This window comes from Perissodus microlepis, chromosome 8, assembly GCF_051167445.1.
Source record: "Perissodus microlepis isolate ML-2025 ecotype Zambia chromosome 8, ASM5116744v1, whole genome shotgun sequence".
Lineage (NCBI taxonomy): Eukaryota > Metazoa > Chordata > Actinopteri > Cichliformes > Cichlidae > Perissodus > Perissodus microlepis.
Genome location: NC_140468.1, coordinates 18,839,672 through 18,863,010, shown reverse-complemented (window position 1 = coordinate 18,863,010; position 23,339 = coordinate 18,839,672). Strand labels below are relative to the sequence as shown.

The 23,339-nt window shown below is 42.1% G+C and overlaps 2 protein-coding genes across 5 annotated transcripts; one reads left to right on the top strand and one right to left on the bottom strand.

Annotated features, from left to right (window-relative positions):
* Positions 1-72: 72 nt before the first annotated feature.
* Positions 73-20,457, top strand: katnip (katanin interacting protein). 4 transcript variants are annotated; one of them, XM_084937989.1, is made up of 29 exons: positions 73-259; positions 835-957; positions 2,204-2,292; positions 2,567-2,742; positions 3,176-3,288; positions 3,404-3,505; positions 3,660-3,800; positions 4,031-4,274; positions 4,443-4,574; positions 4,684-4,835; positions 5,018-5,124; positions 6,900-6,996; positions 7,177-7,386; positions 7,747-7,884; positions 8,680-9,538; positions 10,063-10,830; positions 10,916-11,124; positions 11,325-11,403; positions 11,506-11,683; positions 11,797-11,962; positions 12,612-12,778; positions 12,873-12,937; positions 13,894-14,004; positions 17,222-17,361; positions 17,446-17,547; positions 17,631-17,791; positions 18,412-18,438; positions 18,703-18,788; positions 18,887-20,457. In XM_084937989.1, exons 2-29 carry the CDS (start codon positions 946-948, stop codon positions 18,943-18,945), a joined length of 4,890 nt encoding a protein of 1,629 aa, XP_084794115.1. In that variant the 5' UTR covers positions 73-259; positions 835-945; the 3' UTR covers positions 18,946-20,457. The 4 variants fall into 4 exon arrangements, with proteins under 4 accessions (XP_084794115.1, XP_084794114.1, XP_084794113.1 ...); XM_084937988.1 differs by lacking the exons at positions 73-259; positions 835-957 and having other exon boundaries at positions 1,219-2,292; positions 4,443-4,568; XM_084937987.1 differs by lacking the exons at positions 73-259; positions 835-957 and having other exon boundaries at positions 1,219-2,292.
* Positions 20,458-20,703: 246 nt separating this feature from the next.
* cox6b1 (cytochrome c oxidase subunit 6B1) lies at positions 20,704-22,899 on the bottom strand. The gene is made up of 4 exons (XM_084938006.1): positions 22,714-22,899; positions 21,934-22,060; positions 21,537-21,637; positions 20,704-20,967 (listed from the first exon to the last, which is right to left on the bottom strand). The coding sequence occupies exons 2-4, from the start codon at positions 22,037-22,039 to the stop codon at positions 20,914-20,916; spliced, it is 261 nt and encodes an 86-aa protein (XP_084794132.1). The 5' UTR covers positions 22,040-22,060; positions 22,714-22,899; the 3' UTR covers positions 20,704-20,913.
* Between the last annotated feature and the right edge of the window lie 440 nt (positions 22,900-23,339).

Genomic DNA, 23,339 nt, shown 5'->3' with positions numbered 1-23,339 from the left:
GTTGGTGTCATAGGCAGTGCTTTAATACCCTTTCAGTCAGATGGAGTGTGGCTGGGCAGTAGGAGGCTTTGTGGAGGCTTGTCGGAGCAGGAGGTAGACAGCGGACCGGTTAGGGGCGTGGTTCTCTGATGCGGCTCTCGCCATTGGTGGACAGCTATCCTGGTTACCAACCAACACAACACTGGGCACATGAGAAACCACTAAAAAGCTCGTGAATTTCAAAGATAATGGTTATCAAAGTACTCTTTTTAAATGGACCGTGAGTATTTTTCTTGTATATATCAGAGCCGAAATAAAGTAAAGGCTTTCTGAGATTATGAAGACGGTACGCAGGTTTATATCTGTCTTTTAATAGTAGTTGGAGGCTAACTCGCTAGCTTTTTTAGTTTAGTTATGAACGTCAGCACTGCTTTTACTGAACTATCGGCTGCTTGCTAACGTCGCCTGCGCCACTGCACCTACTAGTTAATTCATGCGATACAACCGCATAGGAGGTTGATAACCCGTTATCTTTCGCTTAAAGTTGACATAGTCAACAATGGCTAGCTCGTTAGCTCTTAATAGCATAGAAATTATTGTAACAGCAACGCTACCCGACAAGCCAACTCCGTGCACGAGTGCTGATGAAAACAAAATCCTGAGGTGGTTTAAAACGAGTTTTGGTCAACCCCTGCTTAAAATAAGATGCTAACGTTAACACAATCGTGAATGTTTGGTATTTGGTCCCTTGAATCGGCCAGCGGGTGTGGCGACATTTTCCACGAGCTGTACTCAAGGTACTTTAGGTTTCATGTCACGGCTAACCTCAGGGTTATCATGTGTGTCCCGCTACAGTGATGGACAAATACGACACAGATTTGAGGGATACGTTTTGAGCAGGAGTGATCGCCTCTCTTCAGAAATATGGGATAGGGTCATGTGAGCAGCAGCATCTGCAATCACACGATGGATAACGAGGTAATGATAGCTTTAAGTTCAGATCATCTGCCATTTTACTTTACGTGATACACTTTTCATTAAACACTGTAATTTTCACGACCATGAAACTCTAAAATAAAGGCATGCCATTTTGTGCACCAGTATCTGAGCTGTCACCCTGTCTCTATACTCTGTCACTAACAAGTATTTTCTACCCTTGCTTCTCATTTCTCTGCCTCCCTTCTGCTCCTGACCTTGACAGATGCTGTAGCCTAGTTGACTTGTAGAAACTGAGTAAGGCTTTGTGATTTCTTTGTTCATCTTGCATGTTTCTTTAAAAATATATAACAAATGAAACGGCATGAGCTTTAGGCGATTGTGTTATGCAGTCAACCAGTGCTCCCTCCGAGACCCACTTTTTATTTAATCTGCTTAATTTTACTGCAGCCAGCATTATTCAGCTTAAAGCAGGCAGACATCTGGTCTTTTAATAAGGGCCATTTCATTTCAGCTGAGTGCAGAAATGTCTGAACAAGATGTATGCTGTCAGGGTTGTAGAACCCGTAGTGGCCCTCACTTTGGGATTTTTGGTTTAACGTGACAGATATCGTTTTACAATCCATCACTTGAACTACAGCTAAAGAGCTACACTTCATGCACCGTGCACACATTATTGCAGGATGTGATCACCACTGAGGATATAGTAGGGCTGCCTTGTGAAAAAGTGGCTGAATTTGACAAGCCATGCAAGTATTGGGATCTTGGCCCATGCTGAGTCAGTAGTTTCAGCGTGAGAGCTCAGCTTGGGCTCATTTTTTTTTTGGCAGTATCTTTTGCTATGATCAATTGTGTGGCTTCATATAAAAATTGAGAGTTTGCGGCTCTTTAGCAGCAGATATTGTAGAGACTAATACTGTGTTAAGGTTATCAAGTGCTGCTTTACAAATAATCAGTTTTTATTATGGTCCTAACCAATAAAACCTTTCTTAATTCATTTCTCCATCACCCATTTAACATTAGGCTACATCCTGACTAAATGTTTTTAAATCCAACCGTAACCCCTGTGTCATGACACATTACGCATCCTTCACTAAAGCTTTAGTTCCACACTCGGCGGAGGAGCAAGTTGCTTGCATAATTGTGGTGATGCACGCAATAAAGTGAATGTGCATACCTGTGCAAGAATGAGTTGTATTATGACAATTTGTTGCCCACGAACCGCTGATGTAGGCCTTTCCGACCTTTCATCATGTGTGTCTGTTTACTGACGCGTGTGTTCTTGAAGGAGAGTAAGACGTGCCAAGGAGAGAAGCTCGCCTGTGCTGTAGATGACACTCTGGATGAATATTTAATCGCCCTCCAACACAAAAACAGGTGAAGTGTTAGCGCAGGCTGCCGGGGAAGAGACAGATTGGATTTCACAGGGGAAACGGACAACTCCTGCATGACTTTCAGTGCTGCCTAATTGGAGCACTGATTGGCTTGCCTCCTTCCCTTGAGAAACAATACATATATTTTAAAAAGTAACATAGCTTGGAATTGGAATGTGTCATGTTGCATCCTGAATCCTTTGTTAGCCACGTCAAAACTGTGATAGGATTTGCTATATTTTCGAAAGCTATTTATTAGCTCTTTATTTGTTCTCCAGGCTCTTAAAGCGCCTTAAAGTCAAAGACCCCAAGGAGATTGAGCTGGAACGGCTTGAGCAAGGTTTTTCAATTTATCTTAATGGAGCCAATGCCGAAGCCAGTAGGAAGCAAGCCAAGGGCTCCAACCAAAGGTCTCCCTCCTCACAGCCACCTTTGAGGCCTACATGTACAGCAGGTATGCTTTTGCACTTAGACTCAAAACTAGATATTCTTAAATAACACTTGATTTTTTTTTTCTTCTTATTTATTTAATTTTTCTGAATCTGTCATGCAGGCAGAGGTATTTGTTCTTGAGTGTTCAGTCATGTTTAGGAGAAATCAAAGGTACTATCTCATGCTCTTTTTTTGTTGTTGCTACTGTCACCCATGAACCATATGGAAAACCAGCTAATAGCCACCACTCCTCAGCTTGTAGTTTGTGTGACAGGATCCCGTGCCCAGTCCCAGTGAATAAATGATAGTGACAGTTGTAGCTGGCAGGCAGTTTTTTCGTCTTCCTCTCTGTGCTGTGGACCATCTGCGTATGTGACTGTGTGTTCCTTCTCCTCTGAGGCAGTAGTCTGCTGCACGCTGCTCATGTTCGTTTCTGTGCTGTGACTCATCGGCAGATGTCTGTAGAAGCGCCCACCAGCTAACTGAAGACAGTAGTAAACTGGAGCAGACCCACAGGAAGAGAAGCCACACTGCCCCAGGAAAGGTCCAGAGGAAAGAATGGGTGCAGGTGCAGCCATCTGATATCCTTATCCTATCTGTATTAACTCTTATTGTTCAGCAAAAATAGACATTTCCTCTTTAAGGACACATGTTTGATATTTCCTCTTTTCTAATATGTGCAGGATTCTGTTAAAATTCGAACAGAGGATGGACCAAGTTTGCTAATCTCCCCAACAAAGCGCTACTCTGATGATTTTGAGCCCTATGAAAGCATAGACATGGAGGTAGAGTGAAGACATAACAATGCCTACTAAGCCTGTATGTGTGGGTGTTTTATTTTTAGGGGAGGGACTATGTGCCAGATGCAGCTGTCTGTAGTACTTAGCATCTCTCTATCTCTGCTATTTCCCCTTTATCCAATCATCACGTTTCATCCAGAGCTCCAGTCCACACTCCCCTCGTAGTCCCTGCTGCCAGAGGAACACCTGCAAGGTGTCGCACTCTTTCAGCTCCAGGCCTGAGAGCCGAGGAGACCAGGAGCACAGTGAGAAGGTACTTCTCAACCTTGAGGAAGTGAAGGTGAGTGGATGAAAATGTATGCGGTTTTTTTTTTTGTGTCTTCTTGTCGAAGATGAATTAGATATAGAGAATCATCGTAATTTGGTTTATGCCTGTTGGTGGGAATTTATTTCACTTTTTAGTGGTAGTTTGTCAAATCACGAGGATGGTTAAACTGTCAGTATACAGGTCTGTGCCTGTGAGTGACTTGTGCATGGATGAATATATAAATGCTGACCTTTGCAAACTAGGTTTTGCGTCGAAGCCTGGAGGTTAGCATGCGACGGAGCAGTCGTGGCTCAGCTGGGGAGGAGTCAGATGAAGAGTGGGTAGAGGAGCAGATTGAGAGGGATGAGAGCACAGAGAGTCTGGATGAACTGGGGCTGCCTCTCCCCTCCTCCAAGTCATCCTCCAACAGCTCTCGGCCCAGTGGCTCCCAAAGCCATTTTGACTCAGCGAACCTCATTGTGCTGGACTTTGGACCCTCACCTAAAGGTAGGCTAATATGGAAATTTGTTATTGATTTAGGGCGAAGCAAGAGCGGTAACATCCCCTGCTTTTCTGCGTCATCAGCACTGACCTAAGGATGTCTTTAGGCATGTTGTCAGCATATGAAAAGAAGCATCTATTCCTGATCTTAATCAATTTCCTTTATTTTTCCAGGTCGTAAGCTCGAGCGTTCACTGTCTGCAAAAAGGAAAGAAAGTGTTGAGACTTTTATACCCACCAAACCTATGTTGGTGAAGAGCAAGACATTAGATAGGCCACCTTCAAAAGAGAGCTGGGAAGGTCAGAGTAAGTCATGTTTTACAAACTCATCTCCCGTTTTTGAATGAAAATGTGGCTGAGGTATTCCATTCCACATGATTGTTGCTGGATAAAAAATGTGTATTTTCTGCTTAAGGGCCGAGGAGTCGGGTGGAGAGGCCGCTGTCGGCAAATAGAAAGTCTTCTGTCGAGGACCGGGACCCAGAGGAGGTTGCGATCAGGGTACGCCAGGCCATACAGAGAGAAAACAACCCAGTGCAGAGTGCAGAGCTCTTCAGTCGACACACGGTCTGCCTGAGCCACACTTCACTTCTTACATCTGTTATTACACCTCATTTTCATCTGTAACTGTATACTTTGCCTACTTTTGATTTTATTCAATTGAATTTTCCTGGATTTGACTCACATGTGAATCTTGTCCCTTACATATATTTTTCACATCGGTTGGATTTGGTTTCTTTGTCCTCTAGGTCAAGGGACATCAGGTGATGAATGGTTTAGTGCACCACAACACTCACAACAAGGATGACAACAATGTCACTCTGGCCATGCAGAGAATCACACTCATGGGTCCCAGGTATGGTGACAGAAAAAGATACTTAAACACTCAGGAACAGAACGCTAACAGTTACAGTGTACTATGAAACAATTTTGATATAACTCAGGGGTGGCCAATTCCAGGCCTCGAGAGCCGGTGTCCTGCAGGTTTTAGATGTGTCACAGCTGATTTAAATGGCTAAATTACCTCCTCGACATTTCTTGAAGTTCTCCAGTGGACTGGTAATAAACTAATCATTTGATGATGGTGTGTTTTGACCCAGGGTGTTATCTAAGACTTGACCAGCTCTCGAAGCCTGGAGTTGGCCACCCCTAACATAGCTGGACTTTCTTTGCAGTAGGTGGTTCAACAGAACCTATAAGCCCAGCAACAAAGAATGGGTATTATGATGGTGATTATTAACTTTCTTTGTTATCCCAGGCTTTTCAGTTAAGGCCATATGTGCACACTACAATAAAAGGCATGTGTAACATGTTATTGGACTGTTCTTCCACTAAACATTAATCGATCAAGTAATGCCTACTTCAGTCAGAGACATTACTAGTGATATTTGTAATTTAAAAAAAAAACATGCGTCTGTCTGGGAGAATGACGTAAGACAGCAGTGGGCAGTTACTGCCTTATTTTCTGGGTGAGTGAGCGCTAATCAGCTAGCTGTCTCCCATTTCTCTCTGACAGACTGATCAGGTTCATTTTGTGACGTTTCTTGAGGCATTTCATCAGATTTAACTAACATCTTTGACTGCAGCTGGAGAGAGGAGTGCTTGCTCTGTGCTGTAGATTTGCTGCAAGCTGGAGGATCACTCTAACCAGAACCTGCTGCAGGTGCAAAACTAGTTCATGGGCTACCATTCAAAGTTCACAGAGCCTGTAGAGCAGAACAAGGACTGTTTCACCAGCTGCAGTTTAAGACAGTGGAAGTGGAGTCTGTTCACATGATGAAGAACTTACTGTAGAGGCAGATTATTGCACCATATGTATATGACATTATTTATCAGTTTCTTTAAAAAAAATCATACATGCCTCCTTTTGCGTGCATATGGTGTGTAAATGCAATCTAATTCAATCAATTCTGTTGGAAACACTGGAATATTTGTTCAACCATGATCCAGTTAAACTTGATGCGTGACACAAATTCAATTCTAATCCAGTACATAATCAAGGAGGCATTGAAATCAGTTTAATTTTTGGCCATACCAAATCTTGTGTGAATATTTTTTTGTAATAAACAACAAAGAGTCTTTACTCTGTGTTATGCTGGCTCTATTACCAGACCAAGCGGGCTGTGACTTCACAGCTTTGTTTGTTGGTGTTACAAATGTTCGCCTCAACAGGTTGTGTATCTGCAGAAAATCTGTATAACTCATAGAGCACATCAGCAAGAGAAGAATAAGTGAAAATGTTGCATTTCCACCCAGTTTTATTGGTGGTAATTGAAACTGTCCTCTGTGAGAGCGTATAAAGTGTCCAGCACAAGTTACTATGGTGATGTATCCAAAAAAAGAGCCACCTGACATCAAAATAGTCTGACGTTAGGCTCAGCATACCTTGCTGACTCATTAATCTCACTTCCTAGTACATCTCGTTATTGCCTGTGGTAATTCTGTAAATGCTTTGATGTTATAACACCTACTGGTTGAAATATAACAATGAGTGTATACCCAATGACCTTGAAATTATGTATGACTTTAGCTACTGCAGTGCTTTGCATTAATATGAAGATTGAGGATAAATAAATAAATGGAACGATAAACAGAGCAGGCAAGCTAAAGTGTCGTCATTCTTTTATTCAGTCAACAACAGAAACTGCTGAAAGCCTTGGAGAAACTTGAAGGTGGACCTGGTTGCAGCATCCCTCAAAGTGTGAAAACAGACTACACCAAGCAGCCGGTGAGCTAATGACACACTTTCCCAGATCAGAATGAATAATCCCGATGCTGTTGGGTGGGATACCTCTGAACTGCCCACTTTCTGCTGTAACAAAACAAATTTCCCACGTGTGGGACTAATAAAGGTTATCTTATCTTGTCTTGTCTTGCCTTGTCTTAATGTTTTGTATCGCTGTTGCAGAGAAGGCAGTCATCACCAGAGTACACACCTGCATTGTATGTTACCATGGAGATACTGTCAAACTGGGGGAACGCTCTGCAGGTCGGGCTGACTGAGTTGCAATTCTTCTGCCTCAGAAACAAGAAGCTTTACGTGTCGCCTCATGACTTAGACATCAGGAATGCTGACTTTCCTGGTAATTTGGGGGCGCTCGTCAATGGGAAAGTGAAGGTCAGTCTCTTCTGCTGTAGTGTGTGTGTTTGTGTGTGCGTGTGTTGTAATTTATTCCCCATCTTGTGGGAAATAAATAAGTTGCCATTATGAAAAAGTGGCTGTTTTGAGTTCTTTATGGTTTTTCATTGCACTACTTTTGAAAGTTTAACAAGCACAAAGTTTGTGTGACACAGCAACTAAACATCAGCTGCTCCCATCAATAAATGCCACAGCACTTGCCAAGAGACCATTGGCAGCCAACAAGGCCACAATCAGCTAGTACTGATGTTCAGACTATATATCTGTCCATCCTTGACTTCTTATGAATAAGTTGCTGTTTTTGTTTTTCATTTTGTTTTTCTTCTCTTGGTTTGACAGACCACCAAAGACCGTCATATGTGGACGTGTCCGTTCCACCCACCCATTCAGCTCTACTTCATCATCAGGAACACCGAGCGCTCTCCAGACTTTGGAATATCTTGTATTAAAATCTGGAACTACAACAGAAGCTTCAATGTATGTGTATTCAATAAATTTTATATCAGTTCTTCAACATAATCAGTTACAAACTGTTTGATTTCTGTTGCAAGCTGATAGATGGTGCGTGATTGTGCGTTTCCATTATAACAGTGGATGACTGTATTGGTTTGGTTACGTCACAGATGCATTGCTCTTTAAGCAGTGGCTGTCTGAGCTGCCACTCAGTCTGTCCAAATGTGGAACAGTAAGAGATTAGCCTCAGAGGATTAGTGTAACATGGGCTTCTGTCTGTTAGCGTCTCTGCTGTTAAGAAGGGGGCACAAAGACCCCAGGTTTTCCTAGTTTACACCGACCATTAGTACTTAGCAATATTTGTACCGGACTGTGAATAAGAGCTTGAACCTGTAAGGTAAGGAGTTTGGAGTATTTTCTAGACTTCTCTGGATTCATAGTGGTTTATTGTCTAGAGGATCAAAAGGTCGCAGTTGCACTAATTAGCAGCTAGCTAGAGCATGTTAGTCAACAGTGTGTTTTATGAAATTCGATTTTTTTTTAATACTCTCATCAGGTTGCAGCTTGTCATCCTTTTGCTTGAATTTTAATCAAACATTCATTATACAGAGAAATGAAATGCTAAATATTTTCCCACCATTTGGTTTTACAGCTTCACTCAAATGTTTGGTGTTAATTCTGTGAAGAATTGAAATGTGAAAATCATTATTTCTTCATTTTGTGGCATAATTTAGTGCTTAAAATCAAATGCTTTTGAAACTGTTAAACATCCATCTAAATTAAAGACGCTTGTAAACTGATGTGCTGTATCTTTGCCAGGAGCTTGACGTAGGTGCGCGACATATAAAGCTGTACCTGAATAGCACGTTGGTGTTTGAAGGTGAGCTGGAGAAGGGCTGTGGCAACCAAGTCTTTGACTACAGCACCACAATTGATCTTCAGGATTGCCAGGTCTCCGACTCTGTGTTTTCCAGCCCTGTGGCTTCAGGACACAGTCTAAGAGGGGCCACTCCCCTTTGCTATGAAGACAGTAAGGGTGGAGAGGGTAGCATCTCCCAGAGATACCAAAGTTTGAATGCATTGTCTGACACAGCAGGCCAGAATGTGGTAGACATGCAGGAGAAATCACATACACCACTACCACCTATCACTGCTTCTGTGGGAGTTTCATCCTCTACTCGTCACTCCTCGATACAAAGGAGCTCTTTTGACCTGTCTGCCTCAGAGGAGGCCCACTCTCTCAGGCAGCAGGTGGAGCAGTCTGCACCCATGGAGCAGACAGTCACCACCCAGCCATCCTCCTCACGGGTTGCCCCGCAGTGGCTGCAGCCTCTGAACAGAGGTGCTCCAGAGGGATGTGAGACCAGCAGGGAGAGGCCACGGTGGCTGGTACCCCAGCATTCTTCAGAGCTCAAACAGCCATCAGCATCATCCTCTTCCATGCTCCCAGAGTTGCCATGTAACCCAGGACGTGTGTGCAGAGGGGCGGAGAGGACGGCGAATGGGGTTCAGTGGAAGGCTGACTCTTTGGACCTGAGCTGCGACCTGCTTGAGGAGGTCGGGGAGCAAAGGTCAGACAGGCCCATCAGCGGACGGAGGAGCTCATTCAGAAACTCCACAGCCAGTGTAAGGCAGACAGAGGAACAACACCACAGAGCTACAGCACTGACAAACGCTGGTATGCATTGTCAGAATTTTCATACTGAAACAGAGAGACAAATCTGTATATATGGCTACTCCAGCCTTTCTATAAATTTAGCTCTATTTCATCTTAAAAAATATCAGGGTATCATCGGTCAGGGTAGGAGTTTTCATTACCTTATGAGTCCTTTCAAAGGAAATCGTATCCACTGATTAAAAATACAAAGGAATATACTTTTGGAGACTTTAGGAGAATAACATTAATATGTATATAGTTTAGCTAACTAGAGTCTCTATTCTCACCTTACTGGCAGTCATTTGTTAAATCTAATCATTGTCATTCTTTTTGCTGTTGATTACTTTGGCAAATATATTACTGCTCTTTAATCTTACTGATTTATTTGCATTGGGTTCATTTATGTAAAATTTTAAGTGGATATTTAGTGAAATACACAGACTTGTAGATTTTAGTTATATTTGATGTCGGACAATTCTTACAGGCTAATTTCTTTCCTTTTGGTTTGTTAGTAATTTATAGTCTAATGTTTGTGTGTTCTCCAGATGAGCCCATGTCTTTGGTGAGTGCTAGCAGAAGGCAGAGTAGCTCTCGGGCCCGGCTGCACAGTCAGCAGGATGACACCCTCATGGAGTCCTGGGATTCACTCACTAAGTTCAACCAATGTCAGCGTGGACGCATCTCCAACATGGCGTTCGAAGGCGACATATTTGATGAGTTTCTTCAGCGCCAGGGCTGTGGTCCACCCACAGTCCCACCCATCTCTTCTTCATCACCCAGAAGCCCTCTGTCCTCCTTAACCACTCAGGGGACACTTTGCGAAGGCCCTGATGACGATCCATCCATGGAGCGGGAGGACGAGTTTGAGATTCCAGTGTTGCCGCAAGGCCAAAGGCTGGTAATCAACATTTTGTCCACCTGGGGTGATCGTCACTACGTGGGTCTCAACGGCCTGGAGGTTTTCAGCTCTAGTGGAGAGCCTCTCCGACCTGTTCATATCCACGCTGACCCGCCAGACATCAACATTCTCCCAGCATACGGCAAGGATCCACGCGTAGTCACCAACTTAATCGATGGCATCAATCGGACTCAGGACGACATGCATCTTTGGCTAGCCCCGTTTACTCCTGGTTGTAGCCACACCATTTTCATGGACTTTGGAGTGCCCCACAAAGTGGCCATGATCCGTGTGTGGAACTACAACAAGTCGCGCATCCACTCATTCCGAGGCGTGAAAGAGGTAGAAATGCTTCTGGATGGAAGGTGCATCTTCAGGGGGGAGATTGCAAAAGCGTCTGGAACTCTTTCTGGAGGTATCTGATCAGAACAAATTCACAAGAGTTTATGCTCCATTGTGTGTTGTTTTTTGACCAACTTATCCTTTATTCATGCGCTCAGAACTGGACCAGTTTGGCGACACTATCCTCTTCACCACTGATGATGAGATACTGGAGGCTATGTCTCGTTATGATGAGACCTTCCTTAGTGAAGGTGAAAGTCCTGAGAGCATGGTGTATGAGGAGGAGCTGCAGAGACCACGCACTGCTGATGGAGAGGGAGAGGAACGACCTTTTACCCAGGCTGGTTTCAGAGAGGAAGACCTCACTGTAAGTACTAAGTACTGGTCTCATTCGAGAATTTGAATCATAAATTCATAAAGCAACTTATTCCAAAGTGTGACAGAGTTCACTTTCATTATGTGGCCCCAAATGATCAGAGCAGACAGGCACAAAGGGCAAACTAGCCACACCATCAACAGGACTGTGTGGTACAGTTATGCTTTAAATGCAATGTTGTTTTGTTTTAGCTGAAACTTCAACTCAACTCTACTATGAGCCAATCTGAAGAGAGCTTAGAGCTCATTCCTGGGATGCACACAGGAAAGTGTGAGTACATCAGTCATATCCTGTCATATTATGGTTGCCTCTCTGTTTTTGGCTTTGTGTTTTGGATATTTCTGGATGCTTACAGTCTGTCTTAAATCCCAGGCCTTAGACTGGAAATGACCTTGACATGGGGCGACCCCCATTACATGGGCCTGACAGGACTGGAGATCGTGGGGAAGGATGGAGAGACTTTACCTTTAGATCTTAGTATGATCGCTGCTTCACCCAGGGACCTCAACGACCTACCTGATTATGGACATGACCTGCGCACACTTGATAAGTATGCCTGACACTAAATGTAACATGCCCTTTGATATTACAGTTAAAGTCCAGGCAAAGATTACATCATTATTATGTAAGATACAGTGTATAATGTCTACTGTCATTATTTAGACTTATTGATGGCCACAACATTACCACTGATGACCAGCATATGTGGCTGATTCCTTTCTCCTATGGAGAGTCCCACACCTTGACCATTACCTTCAGCAAGGCCCAGACCATCGCTGGTCTCCGTTTCTGGAACTACAACAAGTCTCCTGAGGACTCTTACAGAGGGGTGAGACACTTTCTGCCAGGCCGAACCCACATTTGTTATGATGCAGAATAAAGTTTACTTCAAATACTAACGTGTTTATGATATTTCGTACTTTACATGATAATTTGTAACTTAAAAAAATATTGTGAACTGAATTAGTGCCACTTCCTTCAGGTGGAGTCAGATCAGCTGATAATTTTGAACAAGTATAATTCACATATTACTTAAGGCCATATTCTGCTTTGCGGTTATAAAAGGTCTGTGGTTACAAAGTCCAAAGTCCAGTTTTAATACATGCAGTATCAGACCACATATTAGCTGACCAATCAATGTAGACTGGGCCCTTCTGGGGTTGGAGGGTTTAAAGAGGCAAGAGATAAAATACTGTGTGAGAGAAATAACAACAATATTACAGTGTTTTATGAAAATTAATGTATGTAAACACACTGTAGGACACCCTTAATATGGATTTATGAAGCTGTGAATCTGACTTAAAAAGGGCTTCTCATTTGTACAAAGAACAGTACGTGTTGAAAAAGTGATGACTGTGTATAATGCTGCAAAGCATGGATTACTTATTGTGACAGATTTTTATTTTTAACCACAGAAGTTCTTTGCAGAGCACTTTATACGTCTATAAAACATAAAAATGTCCACATGTTTGGTTCAGGTGAAACTGATTCATCTGTTCTTGGATGATGTTCCTGTCTCACCAACGGAGGGATTACTGATCAGGAAGGGACCGGGCAATTGTCACTTTGATTTTGCCCAGGAGATTCTCTTTGTTGACTTTCTCCAGACTCCAGCTGATAACAGGAGTAATGAAGACTACCACAGGTGAAGACCAGAGTATGAGTTTGAGTAAAACTGCTGTTTCATCAGAAATTCTGAAAACTGCCTTTCCTTATTTATAACTTTATTTTTAATTCAGAGGACACTCTAAGAAACAAGAACAGCCCAGCATGGACTATGAGGCTCCCATCATGCCTTGTGGGTGTATCCTTTTTCTAAACAGATTTCACACATGCTTATGCATGCTGTGCCCCTGTCTGCTCTATTGGTCCAAAAATGTTCTGTGGATATTTTTTAAATGCACGGATCAGATTGAGTTCAGACCACGTTAAATAATCTGCATTGGTTGCTTTGGCAACACCACTGGCATGCACATGCTCATCAAGAGCTTACAGAAGGAAAATGTCTGGCTGGAGGAGAAATAGAAATGTGTCCAGTCATTTCAGTGTGTTGTGATATTGCGCAAAACCTTTCCACATATCAGAAAATAGCAGTGAAAACTGGCTGACAGGTTAGTATGTATTTAACACAGAAAAATCACTATATCGTTTGGTGTAGCGATAAGTGATAAGTTAAGCACTTTATCGAGCTCATGTTTTCATCCACTGTTCTCACAGACATTACAATGTGCCCTCCTTTCACATTCGGTCTAGGAGCCAGCCAGGGCTCACCTCTGTAACCTCTTACTATTTTACTCTTTCTGGAACTATTAACTTTGTGAAATAATGTGAACACAGGCAGAGCAAAAACCTTTGTTTCATATGAATGATTCGTTACTGGTGGTTAGTGACTGCTATTCTGAGGTTGCTGGTTATGCAATTAAGTGGTTAAAATCACAGGCCATGCCTCAGACTGGTGAATGTACACCAGCCAGAAGAACCACCTGGAATTTGGGTGGATCAGATTAAGACCAGGCCTTAAAAATGTAGTGGGAAGATTTAACCCATTGCATCCGAATAATAATTTGTCTGTAACTATACACATTTTGAACTCTAAACAAAAGCTGAACATTATAGACTTGATAAAGAAAAGTTGTTTTTGTCCAGTAAAGTGGTAAAAATGCTCTTATCTTACTTTTTTCCTTTTGTAAGCAGCTAGAAAAGGAAAAAGCTGGATCTAAAATGCTTGATGTTGTCTTTTCCTTGACTTTCACCTGTCAGTCATTTTTCAGCTCCAGCTGTTAACAACCTGGGGAGATCCATACTACATTGGTCTGAACGGCCTCGAGTTTTACAATCAGAACCATGAGAAGATCAGCCTCAGTGACAACAGTATCCTTTCTCATGATTCAGACTTGCATCTGACCTCACTGGCTCGAATTCACCTCACTTGCTGGAATATGTTAATGTTTACTGTTAATGTGGTCAGATGGGTGCCTGGTTAAGAATGCGTGGTGTACAGTTGTGGTCAGAAATTTACATACTCTCATCGTGGGGAGAAATGTCACGGTAATTTTGGACTTTTAATGGTTTCTTTCGGCTGTTCTTTCCCCAGGATGGAATGATTTTGCAGCATGCATCTTTAAAGACTTGGGTAGACAAAGATTTGGGTTCACAATTATTTACATACATCGCTTTTATCTTTTAATTAAGGTTCTTCAATGTCTTTTAACTTGACAAGGCCAAGAACTGTTAACTTCTCATTGTGATCATGATTAACTACAACTGGTAGTTTCTCTTTGCTAACAAAAAAAGGATATGTTTGACAACTCTCAGTGGACTGACCAATACTCAGAATAATGAGAAAATCCAAGGAACTCAGTGAAGATCCAACAAGGAGAACTGTAGATTTACAAAAGCTGGGAAGGTCTCTTGGAGCCATTTCTAAACAACTGCAGATTCCAGGACCGTTGATTCAAACAATTGTACATATGTACAAATTATTCAGATGTCTCACCACTTTTACAAGTTTTGGAAGAAGACCCAAACTTTCACCCTCATATGGGAGTAAATTGGTTAGGATGTTCAGGAGCCATGAAGGGCCAAGCCTGGCATGAGCTGGAACCTGCTGACACACCAGTGTCACTGTCAAGTGAAGTGAGCCTTACTGAGAGGGTGCCAACCAAGAAAGAAGGCCCTACTCGAAAATTGAAATTAGCATTTTCCCACATGGACTACCCAAATGCATTCTAGAGAAAAGTTTTATGTCCAGGCAAGGCAAAGATTGAGCTATTAGGTAACAATGACAAGAGTGCAGGTATGTTTGGAGAGGTAAAAGTGAGATTATCTAACCTAAGAACACTGTACCAGCTGTCAAGCATGGTGGTGGTAGCATCATACCTTGCGGCTGTTTTGCTGCACAAAGTGGATGGAATAATGAAGGAGTATCAATCACTAAATGGTTGAAACTGAGACATAGGTGGGTGTTCCAATTCAATTTCAATTCAATTTTATTTATATAGCGCCAAATCACAATAAAAGTCGCCTCAAGGCGCTTCATAGATACAGAGAAAAACCCAACAATCATATGACCCCCTATGAGCAAGCACTTTGGCAACAGTGGGAAGGAAAAACTCCCTTTTAACAGGAAGAAACCTCCGGCAGAACCAGGCTCAGGGAGGGGCGGCCATCTGCTGCGACCGGTTGGGGTGAGAGAAGGAAGACAGGATAAAAGACATGCTGTGGAAGAGAGACAGAGGTTAATAACAGATATGATTCAATGCAGAGAGGTCTATTAATACATAGTGAGTGAGAAAGGTGACTGGAAAGGAAAAACTCAATGCATCATGGGAATCCCCCGGCAGCCTACGTCTATTGCAGCATAACTAAGGGAGGATTCAGGGTCACCTGGTCCAGCCCTAACTATATGCTTTAGCAAAAAGGAAAGTTTTAAGCCTAATCTTAAAAGTAGAGATAGTTTCTGTCTCCCGAATCCAAACTGGAAGCTGGTTCCACAGAAGAGGGGCCTGAAAACTGAAGGCTCTGCCTCCCATTCTACTTTTAAATACTCTAGGAACAACAAGTAGGCCTGCAGAGCGAGAGCGAAGTGCTCTAATAGGGTGATATGGTACTACAAGGTCATTAAGATAAGATGGGGCCTGATTATTTAAGACCTTGTATGTGAGGAGCAGGATTTTGAATTCAATTCTGGACTTAACAGGAAGCCAATGAAGGGAAGCCAAAACAGGAGAAATATGCTCTCTCTTTCTAGTCCCTGTCAGTACTCTTGCTGCAGCATTTTGGATTAGCTGAAGGCTTTTCAGTGAGTTTTTTGGACATCCTGATAATAATGAATTACAGTAGTCCAGCCTGGAAGTAATAAATGCATGAACTAGTTTTTCAGCGTCACTCTGAGACAGGATATTTCTAATTTTAGAGATGTTGCGCAAATGGAAGAAAGCAGTCTTACATATTTGTTTAATATGTGCGTTGAAGGACATGTCCTGGTCAAAAATGACTCCAAGGTTCCTCACAGCGTTACTGGAGGCCAAGGTAATGCCATCCAGAGTATGAATCTGGTTAGATACCATATTTCTAAGATTTTCAGGGCCGAGTACAATAACCTCAGTTTTATCTGAATTAAGAAGCAGAAAGTTAGCGGCCATCCAGGTCTTTATGTCTTTAAGACATTCCTGCAGTTTAACTAATTGGTGTGTGTTATCTGGCTTCATGGACAGATAGAGCTGGGTGTCATCGGCATAGCAGTGAAAATGTATGCTATGTCTTCTAATGATGCTGCCTAAGGGAAGCATGTATAATGTAAACAGAATTGGTCCTAGCACTGAACCCTGTGGAACTCCATAATTAACCTCAGTGTGTGAAGAGGACTCTCCATTTACATGCACAAATTGCCAACAGGGCAATGATCCCAAAAGATCCAAAGACCTTTTCTAGCCCCAACCTTAGTGCTATTGAAAATCTGTGGACTTCACTTAAAATTCTTACAAGTCACTCTAATAATATCGAGGTAGAATTATACCTGTGCGGCTTGTTTAAGGCTACCAAAAGACACTGTGTGAATTGGAGAAAATCCAAAACAAAATCAAATTTGTTCACCCAGTTCTTTTTAAAAGATTTATTAAATGCTGTATAATCATTCCACCCCGGAAAATCAGCATGACATTCATGCCTATGTTGATTGGATGAAACTTCTGACAACATCTGTAAATCGGTCACTTTACATTGATAGATATTAAGTCACTAGCTGTTAATGTTTTCCTCTTAAAAGAGCAAGCGTTACATCCTACTCTAAGAACATAAGGATTTCGAGCAGTAGTGCATGGTTGTTTACTCTTATAGGTAACTGTGACAATCAAATTGAAATAATATTTAGTGTGAATTATACTTGTGCATTTTATTAGTGTATTCAAGGGTTTCAAATAAAAAAGTAGTCTGGTTTATTTGATTTGGGTTTACATAATATATCTCTGAAAGAGTTTGTGACTACTGTAAAACTCTGTTCTCATGAAACTCTGAGTAAAGTTGTGGGTAATTAGCAGCTGTGTTTATATTAATAAACATGATCAGACCTCAACATTACGTCCACCAGACATTGCTGCTTTTCCAGACAGTGTGAATGTGCTGGACAATGTGAGCGGTGATGTGAGGACTCCAGATAAATTAATAGATGGAGTCAACTGCACCCACGATGGAAGACACATGTGGTTAGCCCCAGTGCTTCCTGGCCTGGTGAGAAAGACAGTGTGTGTGAGTGTGTAAGAGAGAGAGAGACTGTAGGCAGCTGACACGAGTGTATGCTCTGTTTCCATGCAGGTGAACCGTGTGTATGTCATCTTTGATCATCCAGTGACTGTGTCCATGATCAAGCTGTGGAACTACTCAAAGACGCCTCAGAGAGGAGTGAAAGAATTTGGGGTAAGCCTACTTCTCTCTCTGCTGCGGGTTTAGCAATCGCTTCTGTTTGTTTACTAATGATGCATGTTTCTCCGTGAGTCCAGCTGCTGGTGGATGACCTCCTGGTATATAATGGCATCTTGGACTGCGTAAGCCAAGTGACACGAGGCATCCTGCCTACTTGCGACCCTGTGGTGCCCTACCACACCATCCTGTTCACAGATGACGTCTACATTACTCACAGAGAGAGGAACACTGTCATCAGGTACTCAGGCTTTTTGTATTCATTTATCTTGTTTTTTTTTTTTGAAAGATGAATTCATGAACGGCTGCTTGCTTACAGGCTAAATGCTGATTGTTATTTAGGTTTGCCTTATTTAGAAAAGGGGTATCAGACATGCACTCGGCTGCCAGCCGACTGGACGCCTTGCAGAGTGTGAAATTTGCAGAGGTGGTTGTGTTGCAGGATGTTAAGAATGGGTAACATAAAAGTGTTTTTCCAGAATCTTACAAATTACCTTTGTCATCCCATACTACACTGAAGTGTGACTGTTAATCCAAGGAGCCATGCTCCTACTGAGATTTATAATTCCACAGTCTTCTTAAAGACGTCTTACACTGCTCATCATCTTTTTTGTAACTGGATAAAATGTATGAGAGGACGTTTTAAGTGTATTATGAATGCTGCTTTGCTTTTGGTGTACGACCCTCTAGAAGTCAGATTGAGCTGCATGTGGCCCATGAACTGAAATGACACCCGTGATCTGTCATGTAAATGCTTTTTGACAGGCCTGTTGCGTTTCTGACAATCAAACAGATTTACTGACAAATTGGGTTAGATTAACTCAGTAGTTTTGAAAAGACTTGTACTCTTCTCCACTTCAGCCCCCGTGTCAGCAGACACCGTCAACAGTGAGTAACAAGATAGTAAAAACCCAGTGCTGCTGCCTCCTTGTGGTCACTCCCTGTACTGAAGATTCCTCCAGTGCCCTCAAACATCCCACATCCTCCTTACCACTCGTTTGACTTGTGATCCCCAGAGTCCCTCCTCTCCCTGACTTCGAGCTTTGTCAACCCTCCCTTTTGTGTTTTGTTGCCCTTTTCCGGTTCTCGCTGGCACTACAGTTTTAAAGAAAAACAGCCGCTGTGTCTTCCTTTTCTTGTGTTGCCTTGTAGTAATTATGTGGAGGATCAGGATGTGAAGATGACCAATGAGAACCAGATAGTTCATCACAATAAGAAGAAGCAGACGGCAGACCCAGGTGAATCAGAGAAGCGATTGGAGCACTTTAACATGGATGGATTCGTCTGTTTTAAAATGTCTTTGTTAACTCTTCTGTTCTGTTCTCACTCAATTCAGCTCTACGGCCTAAAACCTGCATGACTGATGGCGGGAAACATGGAAGGAGGAGGTACTGACTGACATGGAGTCAGTGTTTTTACAGTTTGAGGAGAGCTGAAGGGAAGAACCTGTGGCTGACTCTTTTATTCCACTATTTTTGGTGGGTGACTTTTGAAAACCTCCTTTACATCAAGTCCCAAAACAGCCACCCAGCTGTCATATGTAAAGGCGTCACCCCAGCATCTCACACGGTCCACAATTAAAAGGACAGAGATTATATACACACACACACACAGGATTCCACTTTATGGTTGGATTTCTCTCCTTTTCTTTGCTGTGAAAACGAGTCCACAGATATCCTGAACATGTACTGTATAGTCGTCCCTCCCTCAGTGCCAGGAAAAAACTGTCGAGGCTGCATTTTATCAGCCATATTATTGTGCCTAGTACCAACACTATTATCTGTGGCTGCTACTTGTGACTTGTGACTTGTGCTGCATATCCCAATGCTGCTTCTGGCGTATACATAATCCAGGAAAAGAAAAAAAAAAAGCTCAAAGGCCACATGAATACACTGTCACATCAGGACGTTAATTAATTAACATGATTCACCAACGAGCCTAGGCATTTAGCTCTCGGCCTAATGGGTATGAAAACACTCCCACCAGTGCACAAACCAAGCCTAATGCTATGCAGCCACTAATTTATATCTATTAATATTTATATCTCTTGGATAATATATTTCAAAAGTGAGTGGTTTTACTTGGGGAAGTACTTTCAGAGAGGTTTTTACATTTGCAAGATTCACATTAACGACTAATGCGATACACGAAGTCGAGGAATATTGAGAATTGAAGCCGCTCAAAGCTTCACATTAATACTAACAAATATCTATTTGGCTTCACACAATTAGGTCAGTTTGTTTTTTCTGCTTCGCATCAAGTAGAAAAAGCTTGTTTGCAATCCAAGTGACCTTTATTGAAGTTGCTATGCACATGCACTAGATTGTTTGACTTTTTTTTCCCTTTTTTTGGCAGCAAACATTTCCACAGCAGTCTTTTTAATTCGGTTAAAAAATAGAAACAATTTTCCGCTTTTAGCGTTTGAGTAGATAACAGGCAACTTCTAATATGCAAATATTATAAACTTACCTCAAATTAAGAAGAGCAGTTGTTTAAAAGGGGATAAATAGGAATCTGTGTTCACTAAAATACTTGGTAGTCTGTGCTGTACTTTTTTTCCCACTCAGTGTTCACTGTACTAACTTGTTGCATGGGAAAAACTCCTCAGCATTAATTTTTTTTTAGGTGTTTTTACTGCGTCATTGAGCCCCAGTATAAACTATTCTACACTCCTTATAGCTGGGAGTCATTGTATATGAAATGCAGTTTTATGTATTTAATTTCATTATGTCCCGCAGCAGTGATACTCATTACTCCAAATCGCCATTCTGCTCTGTGGAGTGGTGGCCATTATTGTAGCCGTGACATTTAGTGTTTTGAAATATTTATTTTTCTAATCTTGATTAAATATGTATATTTGAAGTAGGTTTATTGGAATGAATAAAATGTGAAAAAAATAATAGTTTACCTCCAGTTTTCTGGAAATTCATCCTCTTGTTGTGCTTTTTTGGGGGAGAATGTCTGGAGTGATCTGCATCAAACTCTATAAGCGGGCCACTTGGGTTTTGCTGTTGATCTCTTATGTTCAGACTTCCTTGGCCTGACTCTTTCTCACACACATCTGAACTAAACCCCAAAAAAAGAGTCTATGAATAACCTCATGGGGGATCAGCAGCATGCCGTAAAAAGACAAAATAAGACAGGACAAGCCAGTTCCATAAATATATCTTGAAATATTTTTTATTAATGCAGAATCTGCTGTACATTTCCTGGTATCTTTAAGGAATGACCATTCAGTTTCGGTGTGATCTCAGGACAGCGCGTTAGTGGAAAGGCACACCGCGGGTTTTATACCACTCGTACAAACATTCTACTGAAAAGATTACATCTCTGCAGACTATCGGCATTCGAAATGCTCAAGCCTCAGATTTTTCCAGCAAAGGTCCCATCTTCTCTCTGCTCATCCCATTTCTGGATCTAAAGGGACAAAAATTTTAGAGGAAAAAAAAGAAACCTTTTGAGACAAAAATATTTATTTTTAGTTGATTTAATAACTATGTAAGAGCGTTAATCCTCAAACTACATTTTTAGGGTGTTTAATTATTAGCAATATCAGTGTAAGGGCCACTTTTAAAGATAACACACCTGTAACATCCAACTTTTTTTCCTTAGTGTAGTGCTTTGTTGGTTTTCTGTGTTAAGATGTCATTACACCACAGGAGGAACAAGAAAGCGTTCCAGTTTGAGAGGTGGTAATAACTTTTGATGTTAAGCAAAGCTTAGAGACTGGAATCGCTTTGGCTGATAAAGTAACTCAACGTGTTGATGTATTTTCAGTCAGCTGTGTGATTAGGGGCAAATCTCCAAACTGTGTTTTCCATGTTTTCCTTATTTTGACTGTTTGGGCTGAGCAGGAATGTGAGGAATGATAAAGTTGTTTGACCCCTGCTAAACAAACTCTTCCCACCAATTAAATTACCATGTACCATGTTTCAGCAAAGTGGCTTTTCTGTTAGAAATGAGATGGTAACATTTCTTATATTTACCCAGGAGATGGGGCACAGCGATTTGTAGACCCTTTTGTACCACTCGCAGGGCTGGGTGTCTAATCCCTTGGCATCCAAAGCTTTCTGGCAGCGGTAGTAGTCTATAAATAGAGAAACAACAATGGTGAATATCAAAAATAACCTTCCAGTAGACCCTGTCAAGAAATCTGACTGGGCTATCTTCAGGCCAGAGGTCAGGGGTCAGTAGGTGAGCTATGATCGCCTTTATCATGATTACTATGACTGAATAACGTTGTAATAATCCAAAATTTTACTAGGTTGTTATTGCCTTTTTAAAGCACAGCGTGGTCTTGCTTTAATTGGCAGTTCCTCTAGTCGCTTTCACACATTTGGAGAAAACAACAGGCACCTTTTTGACCTTGAGGTGTAGTCTTACCCACGTAGTTGGACCAGCAGTTCCTGGTCTGGTTCTGGTTGGGGAATCTGGCGTCAAAGGGAGCGGTGCGGTATTTCTCAAGTTTGGCTTTAATGTCTTCGGCCATTTTCACCTCTGGAAGGAGAATCTAATGAATGGGTGCAAAAGGGGAAAGAAACAGCCACTCATTAGCCTGTGTGTGGCAGCCTCGTTGTGAGGATAACATCTGCAGGTTGCCTTCTATGTGCGGAGATTGAACAGTGGCCGGCGGTGACGATCTGTGACGCCTTAAGATTTCATATTTGGGCAAGTGCAGCGGATTGCTGTCTGCGGTACCTGAAGGCTGCTACTAGAAATGCGGCACTTCCATCAACTATTCTTCTCTACAGTCAAACATAAGCAGTGATTAAATATGTAGGACAAAGTGGGAAGGCCCTAAATGGTAAAATGCGCCTTATTAGCCGGTAGTAGTAATCAATAGCCTTAGTTACCAGGCCAAAAAGCGTTTCCTTCGCACGTAGCCCAGTTTCTCTTTCTTTTTCGCACAACCTGGTAACACATTCGCTATTTCTCTCTACTAGTGTAATTAGTTTCTTTAAGAATGCCACTGAAAACCGATTAAAACACTTCCTATCGATACCCAGAATTAGTGTTGCCATTTTTGACACGCCACTTCCCGAGCGGTTATTTTGATGACTACACACAGAAATGAATAGAATAAATACAAACAATACCTAGCGGACAGTCTGCGCAAGAAGAAAACGGTACTTTAGAGGGTTAGAGCATGCAGGTAAACGGTACCTTAGTCGCAGATGCTGGCGCGGCTCAAGTGACTTTACACCGGACGGTGAGTGTCGTTACTCTGAGAGACAGTGCGAGCTCCACGCGTGCGCTCCGGTCTGGAGATATTGGAGCCGTGCAGTTTTATCATAAGGGAATGGCGGATACAGGTCACATTGAAATGACAAGGCTCTCACAGTCGCACTTTTGTCTACACGCAGATGTTTGCTTTATGTCGTGTTTTGGAGAATAAAAGCCCTGAGGGGTGAAAGCCCAGGGGCGCAGCGGGAGGTGTTGTTTTTAGCTTTAATTTGTTGTTCGAGGTTTTACTCCTATGAAGCCGGAAGTTTTCGGCTCCTCGGTGTTTCTGTTAATCATTAATATGATGTTTTTGAGGTTTTAAAGCATATCAGGTGGATGGGTTTGAGTTGGATGGCCATAAAAAGTAATTTTCCCTTCATGTGGGCTTCCTATATTTCGGATTTCAAGTGAAGTAAAGCTGGCCAAACCAGGAACTCTGTCAAGAAATGCCTGCAATCGTATGGAGGTGCTGCAGTCGCACTTTATAGGACCTACCAGCTGTGAGCTATTACACGGAACAGATGAGCAGTCCGTTTTTTATGTGGCAGGTCTATTAGCCTGATAAT

Excerpts from the sequence above, each read along its gene's own strand:
- katnip (XM_084937987.1), top strand. The coding sequence starts at position 2,168 with ATGTGTGTCTGTTTACTGACGCGTGTGTTCTTGAAGGAGAGTAAGACG. Across the intron at positions 6,997-7,176 it reads CAGACTACACCAAGCAGCCG|AGAAGGCAGTCATCACCAGA; the intron begins GTGAGCTAATGA and ends TCGCTGTTGCAG. Across the intron at positions 10,831-10,915 it reads GTCTGGAACTCTTTCTGGAG|AACTGGACCAGTTTGGCGAC; the intron begins GTATCTGATCAG and ends TCATGCGCTCAG.
- cox6b1 (XM_084938006.1), bottom strand. The coding sequence starts at position 22,039 with ATGGCCGAAGACATTAAAGCCAAACTTGAGAAATACCGCACCGCTCCC. Across the intron at positions 21,638-21,933 it reads CTGCTGGTCCAACTACGTGG|ACTACTACCGCTGCCAGAAA; the intron begins GTAAGACTACAC and ends CTCTATTTATAG. Across the intron at positions 20,968-21,536 it reads CGCTGTGCCCCATCTCCTGG|ATCCAGAAATGGGATGAGCA; the intron begins GTAAATATAAGA and ends TTGTCCCTTTAG.